The sequence below is a fragment of the Oncorhynchus nerka genome, linkage group LG28, assembly GCF_034236695.1.
Source record: "Oncorhynchus nerka isolate Pitt River linkage group LG28, Oner_Uvic_2.0, whole genome shotgun sequence".
NCBI classification, from domain to species: Eukaryota; Metazoa; Chordata; class Actinopteri; order Salmoniformes; family Salmonidae; genus Oncorhynchus; species Oncorhynchus nerka.
The window spans coordinates 34,387,115-34,402,898 of record NC_088423.1 but is presented as its reverse complement, the minus strand read 5'-3'; the positions used below and the strand labels follow the sequence as shown (position 1 = coordinate 34,402,898).

Genomic DNA, 15,784 nt, shown 5'->3' with positions numbered 1-15,784 from the left:
TTGTAAGTTTGATATAACATATGCAACTTATAGTCGAGTGTGCATACATTGTCATGTTACCAAAGAGCTCTATTTTCATGTCATCCAACAAATGTAAATGTCTGGAGTTTTCTAAATGGCATAGGCACTTGGATTGGAAATAGTGCTTTGGTCAGACGACATGAAAATAGAGCTCTTTGGCCATGCACACTAGCAGTAGGTTTGGCGTTACAATGAGAATGCAGGAGCAGAAAATAACACCTCCTGCCTCCTGTAAAATATGGTGGTGGATCTTTGATGTTATAGAGCTACTTTGCTACCACTGGTCCTGGGGCCCTTGTTAATGGCATCATGAGCTTTACCCAGTACCAGGATATTTTATACAAAAACCTGGATGCCTCTGCCAGGAGGCTGAAACTTGGCCGTAAATTGATCTTCCAGCAAGACAACAACAGAAGGCACACATCTAAATCCAAAAATAAATGGTTAATTGACCACAAAACATCTCCGGAATTGAACCCCATTGAAAACCTGTGGTTTGAATTGAAGAGTGCAGTCCATAAGAGCAGATGAAGGATAGCGTAATGAATACTCAGGGAGAAAAAGGTTTAGATTCACCCGCAGAGCGCTGCAGGTGTTTAATGTGCCTTCGCAGAAGGCAGGAATCGTGGTCACAGGTAGGCAAACAGGCAGGTGAATCAAAACTAGGACTGAAGGCTATAACTGGTTCTCACAAACGAGCTAGGAAAAGGCTTAGTAGAGTCAAAATGAACAATACAGAATGAACGGAACTAAATAAGGAGCTGATGAGACCAGGTGAGTAACCAACACAGGCAAAATCAATGAACAAAAATGAAAGGCTGGGCTACGTCCAAGAACACATCGAAACAGTACACAAGGTTGACTTAGAAAATAAACATAGAACCTTACAGTACCCCCCCAAGAGAGGCTTCTGACGACCCAACGGTATTGGAGGGTGGAGTGGGCGGGCGGGGGAGCATAGGCGGACGCGAGGTCCGGCAAGCTGGTTCGACAAGGTCATGGGCTGATCCGACATTCTGCGTTAACGCTGATGTCCAGTGGGTCTGTTTGGGGGTCGACCCAGAGGGAGTGGGACGATCCAGACGGTTATGGTGGAATGCCTGAATCATCTCCAGGTCGAGGATGTCCTTATCGGAGACCCAGGACCGGTCTTTAGGCCCATAACCTTCTCAGTCCACTAGATAGTGGATGCAACCAGGCGTTTGGAATCAAGGATGGCCTGAATGGCATAGGCAGGTTCCCCTCCGACGTCTAACGCTGGGGGCACACTGTGGTTTGAGAGTGGAGGATGAAGAGGACTGTAGGTGACCGGTTTTAACAGAGACACATGGAAGGACGAGAAGATATACTGACGCGGTAACTGGAGGCAGTACATGACAGGGTTGATGTGATGGGTTATCTTGAAAGGACTGGCATAGGTCGGCGGCGTATGTTGGTAAAGCGTTTCTGGGTTTTAGAGAATTCCTGCAGTTTTAGAGAATTCCTGTATCACATACCGCTCACTAAGCCGAAACCAGTCGTCGACAGCCGGAATGGTACCAGGCTCCGCCTCCCAGGGAAAAATGGAGTGGTGTGTAACCATGTACACTCTGAAACGGAGTATGCTAGAGGGATGAATGCATGAGTTGGTTCTGAGCGTATTCAGCCCAGGCCATATACCGACTCCAGTCGTGTGGAGAGGCAGAACATTGCTGGCGGAGGTACTTCCCTATTTCTTAGTTCAGGTATTCCGTCTTCCCGTTGGTCAGGGGCTGGTACCCGGAGGAGAGGATGAGGGCGACCATCAGTCAGTCACAGAAGGCTCACCACACCCGGGACACAAATTGGGGCCCGCGGTCAGAGACGATGTCCTCCGGAATCCCATACAGACGGAAGACCTGTTGCAACATACACTCCAATTCCATAACGTTAGGTAAGTGTGGAAGAGGAATCAGACAACACATTTTTGAAAAACTGTCTACTATGATGGTGGAGGGTGGTGTTTCCAGAGGATTCAGGAAGTTCTGTGATGAAGTCAACAGCTATGTAGGACCAGAACCTTGAGGGGTTGGCCAAGGTTGAAGCTCACCGGAAGTGAGATGATGAGGGCTTTTGATTTGGGCGCAGACTGGACAGGAGAGTACGTAATCCCCACCTGTGGCACCACTCCTCAAGGGCCAGCTTGATTGCGAGGAGTTTTCTGTTCCCCACATCGCAATTGTGGAGGATGGTGGAGGATAACTTCCTGGAGAAGAAGTATGGCTCCTACTCCTACTTTGGAGGCATCCACCTCCAGGGTGAAAGGATGGGTCGGATCAGGTTGGCGAAGGAAAGGAGCTGAGGTGAAGAGGCGTTTCAAGTTGTTGAAAGCAGTCAGGGCGGTTTCAGTTCATTGAAGGGTCCGTGTCTTTTTGCTGGTAAGGGCAGTGAGGGGAGCGGCAGTAGAACTGAAGTTCTGAATGAACCGGCAATAGTAGTTGGAGAACCCAATGAAACATTGGAGTTCCTTAACGGTGGTGAATTTGGGTCAGTTACTGACAGTTGTGACTTTGTTCTCATCCATGCTGACCCCTCCAGGTGTCAGTATGAAACCGAGGAAGTTTACCGAGGTTACATGAAAGGTGCTCTTTCAGTCTTGACATAAAGGTTATGGTTAAGGAGCCGTTGAAGAACCTTTTGCACATGCTGCTCAGGGAGTGGAGTAAATCAGGATGTCATCAATGTAGATGATGAGTAAGCGGTTGATCATATCCTGGAAACCCTTGTTCATAAAGGATTGGAACACGGCGGGGGCATTAGTAAGGCCGTAGGGCATGACCAGGTATTCGTAGTGCCTTCGTGCGGTGATAAAGGCCGTCTTCCATTCGTTGCCTTCACGTATACGATAAGGTTATATGCACTTCACAGGTCGGTTGGCGCGGCCCACCTGTTCAAGGATCAGAGGAAGAGGGAAACGGTTCTTTACCGTGAAGTAATTCAGGGAACAGTAATCAATACATCGACGGAGACCACCGTCCTACTTTTCCAACGAAGAGGAAGCTGGACGCAGCCGGGGAAGAAGAAGGACGAATGAAACGGTTTGTGTTTCATCAATGTAGTTCTCCATTGCCTCATTTTCCGGGATAGATGGGGTTAAACACGGCCCGTCGGTGGGGACAGTCTAGGGAGTAGGTAAATAGCACAGTCCACTGGGAGATGTGGTTGCAGAGTGGAGGCCTTGATTTTGCTGAAGACATTGCTGTACTGGGCGTATTCAGATGGTATGGTGGGTGGCACTGGAGAGGCAGAGTCCTCAATGGTGGTGGCTCTGCAGGGTAGGCTGAGACAACCGGTGAAGCAGGTAGAAGACCAGGACAGAAGTTCACCTTGTCGCCACGAGATGGCAGGGTCGTGATGAGAAAACCAGGGGTGTCTGAGGCTGAGTGGCTGTTTGGGGGATGAGAGTTCCATGAGTTGAATGGTTTCGGTGTGGAAGACTCCAATCTGGAGAGTGACGCTCTGTGTCAGGTGCGTAATGAAGCCTATGACCAATGGCTGCCCGTCCAGGGTGTTAATCCTTAAGGGAGGGTTGACATGTGTTAGATCAATGTCAAGCTCCTGTACTAGCTGGTGATCGATACTGGGATGGAGAATTGCTTCTGGGAGATATTTAGAAATAAGGACATGCCTACATGCATGGCAGAGGAGGGACCCTTCTCATCTCTCGGTGGCAAACAGGGCAATGGCTGAGTAGATGATCTTTCCTTCCACAGTATAGGCAGAGCCCTTCTTGGATCCGCCTTTGACGTTTGATACACGGGAGAGGAGCATAGCCCAACTGCATGGGCTCTGGAAGACTCGGACGGGATGACGGAATCATGGAAAGAGAAGGTTTCGGGTGGCAGAGTTCTTCGGTGGTGGTGGTCGATGGAGATGGACATACGAATGTATTGATTTAAATCCTGAAGGTCACCTCTACAGGAGGTCTCCTATAGGACGACCAGAAGGAGAGTGATCGAATACCTCTTTGAAGAGGGTGTGAGTCTCGGATCTGAGTTCTGTGCTGTTGGCAGTCCATATTGCGGTGGCCCAATCCAGGGCTTTGCCTGTGAGTAGAGACACAACAAAATCCACCCTGCTCTTGCTGGTGGCGAAGTTAGTGGGGTTGTGCTCAATGTATTTGCTGCATTGCATCAGAAATCCATGACATTTCACAGATGAAGCGTCATATTTTCCAGGCATGGATATGAATGAAGGAGGTCTATGGGTTACAATACCTGGCATCGGAGGAGTAGGAATGGGCTGGTGGAGAAGATGGCAAATTTCCTCCATACGCTCCTCTTGCTGGGTTAGGCGTAGATGTAGCTCCGCTGAATCCATTCCATTTTTTGGGTGAGGTATTCTGTAGTGAATACTCAGGGAGAAAAAGGTGTAGATTCACGCGCAGAGTGCGGCAGGTGTTTAATGCACCTTCACAGAAGACAGGAATCGTGGTCACAGGCAGGCAATGGTCATACACAGGTAGGCAAACAGGCAGGTGAATCACAACTAGGACTGAAGGCTATAACTGGTTCTCACAAACAAGCTAGGAAAAGGCTTAGTAGAGTCAAAACGAACAATACCTCACAAAGGCACAAACAGAGTGAACTGAACTAAGGAGCTGATGACACCAGGTTAGTAACACAGGTGAAATCAATTAACAAAAATTAAAGACAGAGCTACGTCCAAGAATACAACAAAACAGAACACAAGGTTGACTTAGAAAATAAATACAGAACCTTCTGTATGATTCTGTATGAAGGAATGGTCTAAGATCTCTCCCAATGAGTTCTCCAATCTCATAAAACATTTTAGAAAAAGGCTCAGTGTCGTTATCCTCGCAAGGGGATAACAACACTGGGGATACAACACAGGGGATACAATATTTTTTTTCATTACTTGTTAAACAAAATATATTTCTATGCGTAATTGTATTGGCAGAAAATAATAACATTTTCATTTTTTTTTATTGTACAATTATACAACATAGTATTTGTATTTTATTTAAATGTGTTGCTAATCTGGAAGATCCAGACCACACTGAAAATAGAGTCTCCCGAGTGGCACAGCAGTCTAAGGCACTGCATCTTTACGCTTGAGGCGTAATTACAGACACCTTGGTTCAAATCCAGGCTTGGGAGTCCCGTAGGGTGGTGCACAATTGGCCCAGTGTCTTCTGGATTTGGCCGGTGTAGGCAGTCATTGTAAATAAGAATTTGTTCTTTAGCTGACTTATCAGGTTAAATAAATAAAATATATACACTGCTCAAAAAAATGAAGGGAACACTTAACCTCTTCAACCTATGGGGGTACTATGTCATTATTGGATAAAAAAACGTGCCCGTTTTAAGCGCAATATTTTGTCACGAAAATATGCTCGACTATGCATATAATTGGCAGCTTTGGAAAGAAAACACTCTGACGTTTTCAAAACTGCAAAGATATTATCTGTGAGTGCCACAGAACTCATGCTACAGGCGAAACCAAGATGAAACCTCAAACAGGAAATGAGCAGAATTTTTGAGGCTCTGTTTCCCATCGTCTCCTTATATGGCTGTGAATGTGCCATGAATGAACCTGAGCTCTCTGCCGTTCGGCCAAGATGTCTGCAGCATTTTGACGTATTTGTAGGCATATCATTGGAAGATTGACCATAAGAGACTACATTTACCAGGGGTCCGCCCGGTGTCCTGTGTCAAAATTATTTCTTCAGAAGAGAAAGTCAACTGCCACGATGGATTTATCGTCGATAGATATGTGAAAAACACCTTGAGGATTGATTCTAAACATTGGTTTGCCATGTTTCTGTCGATATTATGGAGTTAATTTGGAAAAAAGTTCGCGTTTTAATGACTTAATTTTTGATTTTTTTCTTACCCAAACGTGATGGAGAAAACGGAGCGATTTGTCAACACAAATAATCTTTTTGTAAAAACTGAACATTTGCAATCTAACTGAGAGTCTCCTCATTGAAAACATTGGAAGTTCTTCAAAGGTAAATGATTTTATTTGAATGTTTTTCTGTTTTTTGTGAAAATGTTGCTTGCTGAATGTCAGGCATAATACTATGCTAGGCTATCAATAGTGTTACACAAATGCTTGTTTTGCAATGGTTGAGAAGCATATTTTTGGAAATCTGAGATGACAGTGTTGTTAACAAAAGGCTAAGCTTGAGAGCAAATAGATTTATTTCATTTCATTTGCGATTTTCATGAATAGTTAACCTCTTAGTCCGCCCCATCCCGCATGCGGTATCGTTACTACAGCCTCAAGCTCATTAGCATAACGCAACGTTAGCGATTTTTAAAAATCGCAAATGAAACGAAATAAATATGCCTGTTCTCAAGCTTATCCTATTCTTAACAATCCTGTCGTCTTTTCAAAATATGCTTTAGAACCAGAGAAAATCACTAATCATACTTCCGGCGCCGACAGAGATGGCCGCCTCGCTTCGCGTTCCTAGGAAACTATGCAGTTTTTTGTTTTTTTACGTGTTATTTCTTACATTAGTACCCCAGGTCATCTTAGGTTTCATTACATACAGTCGAGAAGAACTACTGAATATAAGATCAGCGTCAACTCACCATCAGTACGACCAAGAATATGTTTTCCGCGACGCGGATCCTGTGTTCTGCCTTACAAACAGGACAACGGAATGGATCGCATGCAGCGACCCAAGAAAACGACTCCGAAAAAGAGGGAAACGTAGCGGTCTTCTGGTCAGACTCCGGACAAGGGCACATCGCGCACCACTCCCCAGCATTCTTCTTGCCAATGTCCAGTCTCTTGACAACAAGGTTGATGAAATCCGAGCAAGGGTAGCATTCCAGAGGGACATCAGAGACTGCAATGTTCTCTGCTTCACGGAAACATGGCTTACTGGGAAGACGCTATCCGATGCGGTGCAGCCAACGGGTTTCTCCACGCATCGCGCCGACAGAAACAAACATCTTTCTGGTAAGAAGAGCGCGGGGGCGTATGCCTCATGACTAACGAGACATGGTGTGATGAAGGAAACATACAGGAACTCAAATCCTTCTGTTCACCTGATTTAGAATTCCTCACAATCAAATGTAGACCGCATTATCTTCCAAGAGAATTCTCTTCGATTATAATCACAGCCGTATATATCCCCCCAAGCAGACACATCGATGGCTCTGAACGAACTTTATTTAACTCTTTGCAAACTGGAAACCATTTATCCGGAGGCTGCATTCATTGTAGCTGGGGATTTTAACAAAGCTAATCTGAAAACAAGACTCCCTAAATTTTATCAGCATATCGATTGCGCAACCAGGGGTGGTAAAACCTTGGATCATTGTTACTCTAACTTCCGTGACGCATATAAGGCCCTGCCCCGCCCCCCTTTCGGAAAAGCTGACCACGACTCCATTTTGTTGATCCCTGCCTACAGGCAGAAACTTAAACAAGAGGCTCCCACGCTGAGGTCTGTCCAACGCTGGTCAGACCAAGCTGACTCCACACTCCAAGACTGCTTCCATCACGTGGACTGGGACATGTTTCGTATTGCGTCAGATGGAAATATTGACGAATACGCTGATTCGGTGTGCGAGTTCATTAGAACGTGCGTCGAAGATGTCGTTCCCATAGCAACGATAAAAACATTCCCAAACCAGAAACCGTGGATTGATGGCAGCATTCGCGTGAAACTGAAAGCGCGAACCACTGCTTTTAATCAGGGCAAGGTGTCTGGTAACATGTAAGCCTCTCCAGAGGGTAGTGAGGTCTGCACAACGCATCACCGGGGGCAAACTACCTGCCCTCCAGGACACCTACACCACCCGATGTTACAGGAAGGCCATAAAGATCATCAAGGACATCAACCACCCAAACCACTGCCTGTTCACCCCGCTATCATCCAGAAGGCGAGGTCAGTACAGGTGCATAAAAGCTGGGACTGAGAGACTGAAAAACAGCTTCTATCTCAAGGCTATCAGACTGTTAAACAGCCACCATTGAGTGGCTGCTGCCAACACACTGTCATTGACACTGACCCAACTCCAGCCACTTTAATAATGGGAATTGATGGGAAATGATGTAAATATATCACTAGCCACTTTAAACAATGTTACCTTATATAATGTTACTTACCCTACATTATTCATCTCATATGCATACGTATATACTGTACTCTACATCATCGACTGCATCCTTATGTAATACATGTATCACTAGCCACTTTAACTATGCCACTTTGTTTACTTTGTCTACATACTCATCTCATATGTATATACTGTACTCGATACCATCTACTGTTTGCTGCTCTGTACCATCACTCACTCATATATCCTTATGTACATATTCTTTATCTTCTTACACTGTGTATAAGACAGTAGTTTTAGAATTGTTAGTTAGATTACTTGTTGGTTATCACTGCATTGTCGGAACTAGAAGCACAAGCATTTCGCTACACTCGCATTAACATCTGCTAACCATGTGTATGTGACAAATAAAATTTGATTTGATTTGATTTGATTTAATTTGTGTAAGAGTGGTGATAGCTAGCTTAGCGTTAGCATTAGCATTTAGCACGCAACATATTCACAAAAACCAGCCAAGGAATCAAATAAAATAATTTACCTTTGAAGAACTTCAGATGTTTCAATGAGGAGACTCTCAGTTACATAGCAGATGTCCAGTTTTTCCTGAAAGATTCTTGTGTAGGACACATCGTTCCCTTTTGTTACTATGCATATGGCTACCGAAACTAACCGAAAATTCAGTCACCTACATGTCGAACTTTTTTACGAATTAACTCCATAATATCGACTGAAACATGGAAAACGTTGTTTGAATCAATCCTGAAGGTGGTTTGTCATATTTCTCTCCATTGAAAGCACCGTCCTTGTAGCCTGGTTTGTTCTGAGATTTGAATGGAAAAATACCGGGACCTGACTTTTGCGCACCAATTGCCACGCAGACACCTAGCGGGACACCTGGTAAATGTAGTCTCTTATGGTCAATCTTCCAATGATATGCCGACAAATACGTCACAATGCTGCAGAGACCTTGGGGAAACAAGAGAAAGAGTCCGTTCATTCCTGTCGCATTCACAGCCATATAAGGCGATCATGGAAAACGTAGCCTCAGAAATCCTGTGCATTTCCTGGTCGGTCATACATCTTGGTTTTGCCCGAAACATTTGTTCTAAGGGACTCACAGTGAAAATCTTTGCATTTCTGGAAACGTAAGACTGTCTTCTTTCCAAAGCTATCAATTCCAAGCATATTCGAGCATATTTTCGTGACAAAATATTGCGCTTAAAACGGGCACGTCTTTTTATCCAAAAATGAAATACTGCCCCTATAGGACTAACAGGTTAACGTTGCGTTATGCTAATGAGCTTGCGGATAGATTTACACAATCCTGGATACCAGGTTTCTTTCGTAGCTAAACGTGACGCAGAAAACGGAGCGATTTGTCCTAAACAAATAATCTTTTTGTAAAAACTGAACATTTGCTATCTAACTGAGAGTCTCATTGAAAACATCTGAAGTTCTTCAAAGGTAAATTATTTTATTTGAATGTTTTTCTGGTTTTTGTGAAAATGTTGCCTGCTGAATGCTAACGCTAAATGCTACGCTAAATGCTACGCTAGCTATCAATACTGTTACACAAATGCTTGTTCTGCTATGGTTGAGAAGTATATTTTGAAAATCTGAGATGACAGTGTTGTTAACAAAAATCTGAGCTTGAGAGCTAGCATATTGATTTCATTTCATTTGCGATTTTCATGAATAGTTAACGTTGCGTTATGGTAATGAGCTTGAGGCTGTATTCACGTTCCCGGATCAGGGATGGCTCGTCGCAACAGGTTACAATGTAACTCCAAGTCAATCACACTTCTGTGAAATCAATCTGTCCACTTAGGAAGCAACACTCATTGACAATAAATGTCACATGCTGTTGTGCAAATGGAATAGACAACAGGTAGAAATTATAGGCAATTAGCAAGACGCCCCCAATAAAGGAGTGGTTTTGCAGGTGGTGACCAAAGACCACTTCTCAGTTCCTATGCTTCCTGGCTGATGTTTTGGTCACTTTTGAATGCTGGCGGTGCTTTCACTCTAGTGGTAGCATGAGACGGAGTCTAAAACCCACACAAGTGGCTCAGGTAGTGCAGCTCATCCAGGATGGCACATCAATGTGAGCTGTGGCAAGAAGGTTTGCTGTGTCTGTCAGCGTAGTGTCCAGAGCATGGAGGCGCTACCAGGAGACAGGCCAGTACATCAGGAGACGTGGAGGAGGCCATAGGAGGGCAACAACCCAGCAGCAGGACCGCTACCTCCGCCTTTGTGCAAGGAGGAGCAGGAGCCCTGCAAAATGACCTCCAGCAGGCCACAAATGTGCATGTGTCTGCTCAAACGGTCAGAAACAGACTCCATGAGGGTGGTAGCAACGATAAAAACATTCCCAAACCAGAAACCGTGGATTGATTGCAGCATTCGCGTGAAACTGAAAGCGCGAACCACTGCTTTTAATCAGGGCAAGGTGTCTGGTAATATGTCCGAATATAAACAATGCAGCTATTCCCTCCGCAAGGCTATTAAACAAGCTAAGCGTCAGTACAGAGACAAAGTGGAATCTCAATTCAATGGCTCAGACACAAGAGGCATGTGGCAGGGTCTACAGTCAATCACGGACTACAAGAAGAAACCCAGCCCAGTCACGGACCAGGATGTCTTGCTCCCAGGCAGACTAAATCACTTTTTTGCCCGCTTTGAGGACAATACAGTGCCACTGACACTGCCTGCAACGAAAACATGCAGTCTCTCCTTCACTGCAGCCGAGGTGAGTAAGACATTTAAACGTGTTAACCCTCGCAAGGCTGCAGGCCCAGACGGCATCCCCAGCCGCGCCCTCAGAGCATGCGCAGACCAGCTGGCCGGTGTGTTTACGGACATATTCAATCAATCCCTATACCAGTCTGCTGTTCCCACATGCTTCAAGAGGGCCACCATTGTTCCTGTTCCCAAGAAAGCTAAGGTAACTGAGCTAAACGACTACCGCCCCGTAGCACTCACTTCCGTCATCATGAAGTGCTTTGAGAGACTAGTCAAGGACCATATCACCTCCACCCTACCTGACACCCTAGACCCACTCCAATTTGCTTACCGCCCAAATAGGTCCACAGACGATGCAATCTCAACCACACTGCACACTGCCCTAACCCACCTGGACAAGAGGAATACCTATGTGAGAATGCTGTTCATCGACTACAGCTCGGCATTCAATACCATAGTACCCTCCAAGCTCGTCATCAAGCTGGGTCTCGACCCCGCCCTGTGCAACTGGGTACTGGACTTCCTGACGGGCCGCCCCCAGGTGGTGAGGGTAGGCAACAACATCTCCTCCCCGCTGATCCTCAACACGGGGGCCCCACAAGGGTGCGTTCTGAGCCCTCTCCTGTACTCCCTGTTCACCCACGACTGCGTGGCCACGCACGCCTCCAACTCAATCATCAAGTTTGCGGACGACACAACAGTGGTAGGCTTGATTACCAACAACGACGAGACGGCCTACAGGGAGGAGGTGAGGGCCCTCGGAGTGTGGTGTCAGGAAAATAACCTCACACTCAACGTCAACAAAACTAAGGAGATGATTGTGGACTTCAGGAAACAGCAGAGGGAACACCCCCTATCCACATCGATGGATCAGTAGTGGAGAGGGTAGCAAGTTTTAAGTTCCTCGGCATACACATCACAGACAAACTGAATTGGTCCACTCACACTGACAGCGTCGTGAAGAAGGCGCAGCAGCGCCTCTTCAACCTCAGGAGGCTGAAGAAATTCGGCTTGTCACCAAAAGCACTCACAAACTTCTACAGATGCACAATCGAGAGCATCCTGGCGGGCTGTATCACCGCCTGGTACGGCAACTGCTCCGCCCTCAACCGTAAGGCTCTCCAGAGGGTAGTGAGGTCTGCACAACGCATCACCGGGGCAAACTACCTGCCCTCCAGGACACCTACACCACCCGATGTTACAGGAAGGCCATAAAGATCATCAAGGACATCAACCACCCAAACCACTGCCTGTTCACCCCGCTATCATCCAGAAGGCGAGGTCAGTACAGGTGCATCAAAGCTGGGACCGAGAGACTGAAAAACAGCTTCTATCTCAAGGCCATCAGACTGTTAAACAGCAATCACTAACATTGAGTGGCTGCTGCCAACACACTGTCATTGACACTGACCCAACTCCAGCCACTTTAATAATGGGAATTGATGGGAAATGATGTAAATATATCACTAGCCACTTTAAACAATGCTACCTTATATAATGTTACTTACCCTACACTATTCATCTCATATGCATATGTATATACTGTACTCTAGATCATCGACTGCATTCTTATGTCACTAGCCACTTTAACTATGCCACTTTGTTTACTTTGTCTACATACTCATCTCATATGTATATACTGTACTCGATACCATCTACTGTATGCTGCTCTGTACCATCACTCATTCATATATCCTTATGTACATATTCCTTATCCCCTTACACTGTGTATAAGACAGTAGTTTTGGAATTGTTAGTTAGATTACTTGTTGGTTATCACTGCATTGTCGGAACTAGAAGCACAAGCATTTCGCTACACTCGCATTAACATCTGCTAACCATGTGTATGTGACAAATAAAATTTGATTTGATTTGATTTGATTTGGTATGAGGGCCCGACGTCCACAGGTGGGGGTTGTGCTTACAGCCCAACACCGTGCAGGACGTTTGGCATTTGCCAGAGAACACCAAGATTGGCAAATTCGCCCTGTGCTCTTCACAGATGAAAGCAGGTTCACACTGAGCAAGTTCCCGACGTGACAGAGTCTCGAGACACCGTGGAGAACGTTCTGCTGCCTGCAACATCCTCCAGCATGACCGGTTTGGCGGTGGGTCAGTCATGGTGTGGGGTGGCATTTCTTTGGGGGGCCGCACAGCCCTCCATGTGCTCGCCAGAGGTAGCCTGACTGCCATTAGGTACCGCGATGAGATCCTCAGACCCCTTGTGAGACCATATGCTGGTGCGGTTGGCCCTGGGTTCCTCCTATTGCAAGACAATGCTATACCTCATGTGGCTGGAGTGTGTCAGCAGTTCCTGCAAGAGGAAGGCATTGAGGCTATGGACTGACCCGCCCATTCCCTAGACCTGAATCCAATTGCGCACATCTGGGACATCATGTCTCGCTCCATCCACCAACGCCACGTTGCACCACAGACTGTCCAGGAATTGGCGGATGCTTTAGTCCAGGTCTGGGAGGAGATCCCTCAGGAGACCATCCGCCACCTCATCAGGAGCATGCCCAGGAATTGTAGGGAGGTCATACAGGCACGTGGAGGCCACACCAACACTACTAAGCCTCATTTTGATTTGTTTTAAGGACATTATATCAAAGTTGGATCTGCCTGTAGTGTGGTCTTCCACTTAAATTTTGAGTGTGACTCCAAATCCAGACCTCCATGGATTGATACATTTGATTTCCATTGATAATTTTTGTGTGATTTTGTTGTCAGCACATTCAACTATGTAAAGAAAAAAGTATTTAATAAGAATATTTCATTCATTCAGATCTAGGATGTGTTATTTTAGCGTTCCCTTTATTTTTTTAAGCAGTGTATATATGTATAATGCACCTGATGGTTGATCATTTGTGGGTAGATATCGATATTTCCCAGGTATCTATGGTCATGTGTTTCTAAGAAGGAGAGTTATTAACAATGTCTCACAGTACATCGTCATTAACTACAGCTGATGTGCCAAACGGAGAGAGGCTGGCAGAATGGGGACACACTCTCCTGGCAAGACCCTACAGACACACGTACAGGCAGTGTCAGTGTGCAAGGATGCTGGTAGTTACTGTGCCAACAGTAATAAATCTCCCTCACTGTCGCCTGCCTCTCTGTTCTCTGCCGTTTCCAAGGAGACGAGAGAGAGGAAGGGGAGTTGCCATATCCCTCTGTGTAAAGGAAATTGCCTCCCTGTTCTTTGAATTACATTGCATACATTATGGGATAGTGAAAAGTTCCCATCAAAACTAACTAAGTTATGTATAAAATAGAAATGTGATTTATAATTAAAAAGGTGAAAAACAAACTAACAAACATGAAGGGTATGCACGTCATACCAGTATGGATCATAAACATTATACACATCTCGTGGTTGCACAACCTGATTTCATTTAACAGGACTCATAGCAGTAAAAAAAAAAGAAGCTTTCTTACCCATAAACTCAATGCCCAAGTGATCTGCTGTTCCGGTGAATAGAAGAGAGGAGAGGAGGGGAGACAGGGACAATGGAGGGAGGGAGGGAGAGAGACAGAGATAAAGCTATTAGAAACAATGCACTTTAACATCCTGTCACAGCATATATTAACAATGTCTTTGACTTGTTGTTGTTTCATGTAAGGAAGCTCCATAGCCTTCTATATTCACATCATATAACTTCAGTAGACGCATGCTCTGGGCATAATCGGAGCTGACACTCAGCATGACTGCACCAAGAGACTGTGGCTCATTGTCCATTCTCGAAAAACACACTGTGCAAGAGTTGAGGTCTAGTCAGTGACATGTATAAACCCTGGATGACTAACAACGTGCACTGTATTGAAGCCACAGCGCAGCCATCTTGGTAATCCTCCTCCTCAAGACGTGTATTCTATTACAGATCTCTCTCTCTCTCTCTCTCTCTCTTTCTCTCTCAGGACTTGAGCCCTAAGACCATGCCTCAGGACTACCTGTCCTGATGACTCCTGGCTGTCCCCAGTCCACCTGGCCGTGCTGCTGATCCAGATTCGGGCTGTTTTGCCTGTGACTATGGTATCCTGACCTGTTCACCGGACGTGCTACTTGTCATGCTGCAGCTCCAGTTTCAACTCTTCTGCCTACGGCTATGGAACCCTGACCTGTTCACAGGACGTGCTACTTTGTCCCAGACATGCTGTTTTTGACCCTCTCTCTCCCTCTGTCCCTCTCTCTCTCTACCACTCCTGCTGTCTCGACCTCTGAATGCTCAGCTATGAAAACCCAACTGACATTTAGTCCTGAGGTGCTGACCTGTTACACAATCTCTACAACCACTGTGATTTTTATTTGAACGTGCTGGTAATCTATGAACTTTTCAACATCTTGAAGAACGATCAGGCCTTAATGGCCATGTACTCTTATAATCTCCGCCCGGTACAGCCAGAAGAGGACAGGACACCACCCCGAGCCTGGTTCCTCTCTAGCATGTCTTCCAAGGTTCCTGACTTTCTATGGAGTTTTTAGTAGTCCCTGTGCTTCTACACCTGCATTACTTGCTGTTTGGGGGTTTTAGGCTGGGTCTCTGTATAAGCACTTTGTGACATCTGTTGATTTAAAAATGGCTTTATAAATACATTTGATTTGGATTTGAGAGTACTAATGTAACTGTCCCCACTACAACAAAACACATAATTTAATACATGTAATTTTGTCCTTGAAACAGTTAATTGAAATACGGTAGAACGCTATTCATTCCTATTGAGGACTGGTCTACAAGGGAGTGACCATATGGCCGAAGGGTGACTTCAAAGCCTCTCAATGGCCAATACATAGCATCAGAAATGCAGGGTTTATATATGTCATTGGTTCTAGTGTATGTTACCGTCTGGAAAATAAATCAGTGCGTATTGAGATATCCTGGCATAAGACTTGTGCATACTGTGCATCTTTGTTTACAGAAAGTGGAAGTTTGTTAACACAGTTTTGACTGTAGAGCTTGATG

General features: G+C 45.5%; 1 protein-coding gene across 1 annotated transcript in view; it reads right to left on the bottom strand.

Annotated features, from left to right (window-relative positions):
* The window catches only part of LOC115113161 (pro-neuregulin-3, membrane-bound isoform), a 518,264-nt gene that overhangs the window by 68,199 nt on the left and 434,281 nt on the right, over positions 1-15,784 (bottom strand). The window contains exon 4 of the mRNA XM_029640470.2: positions 14,262-14,288. Coding sequence (XP_029496330.2) covers positions 14,262-14,288 — 27 coding nt within the window. The remainder of the gene's footprint in view (positions 1-14,261; positions 14,289-15,784) is intronic.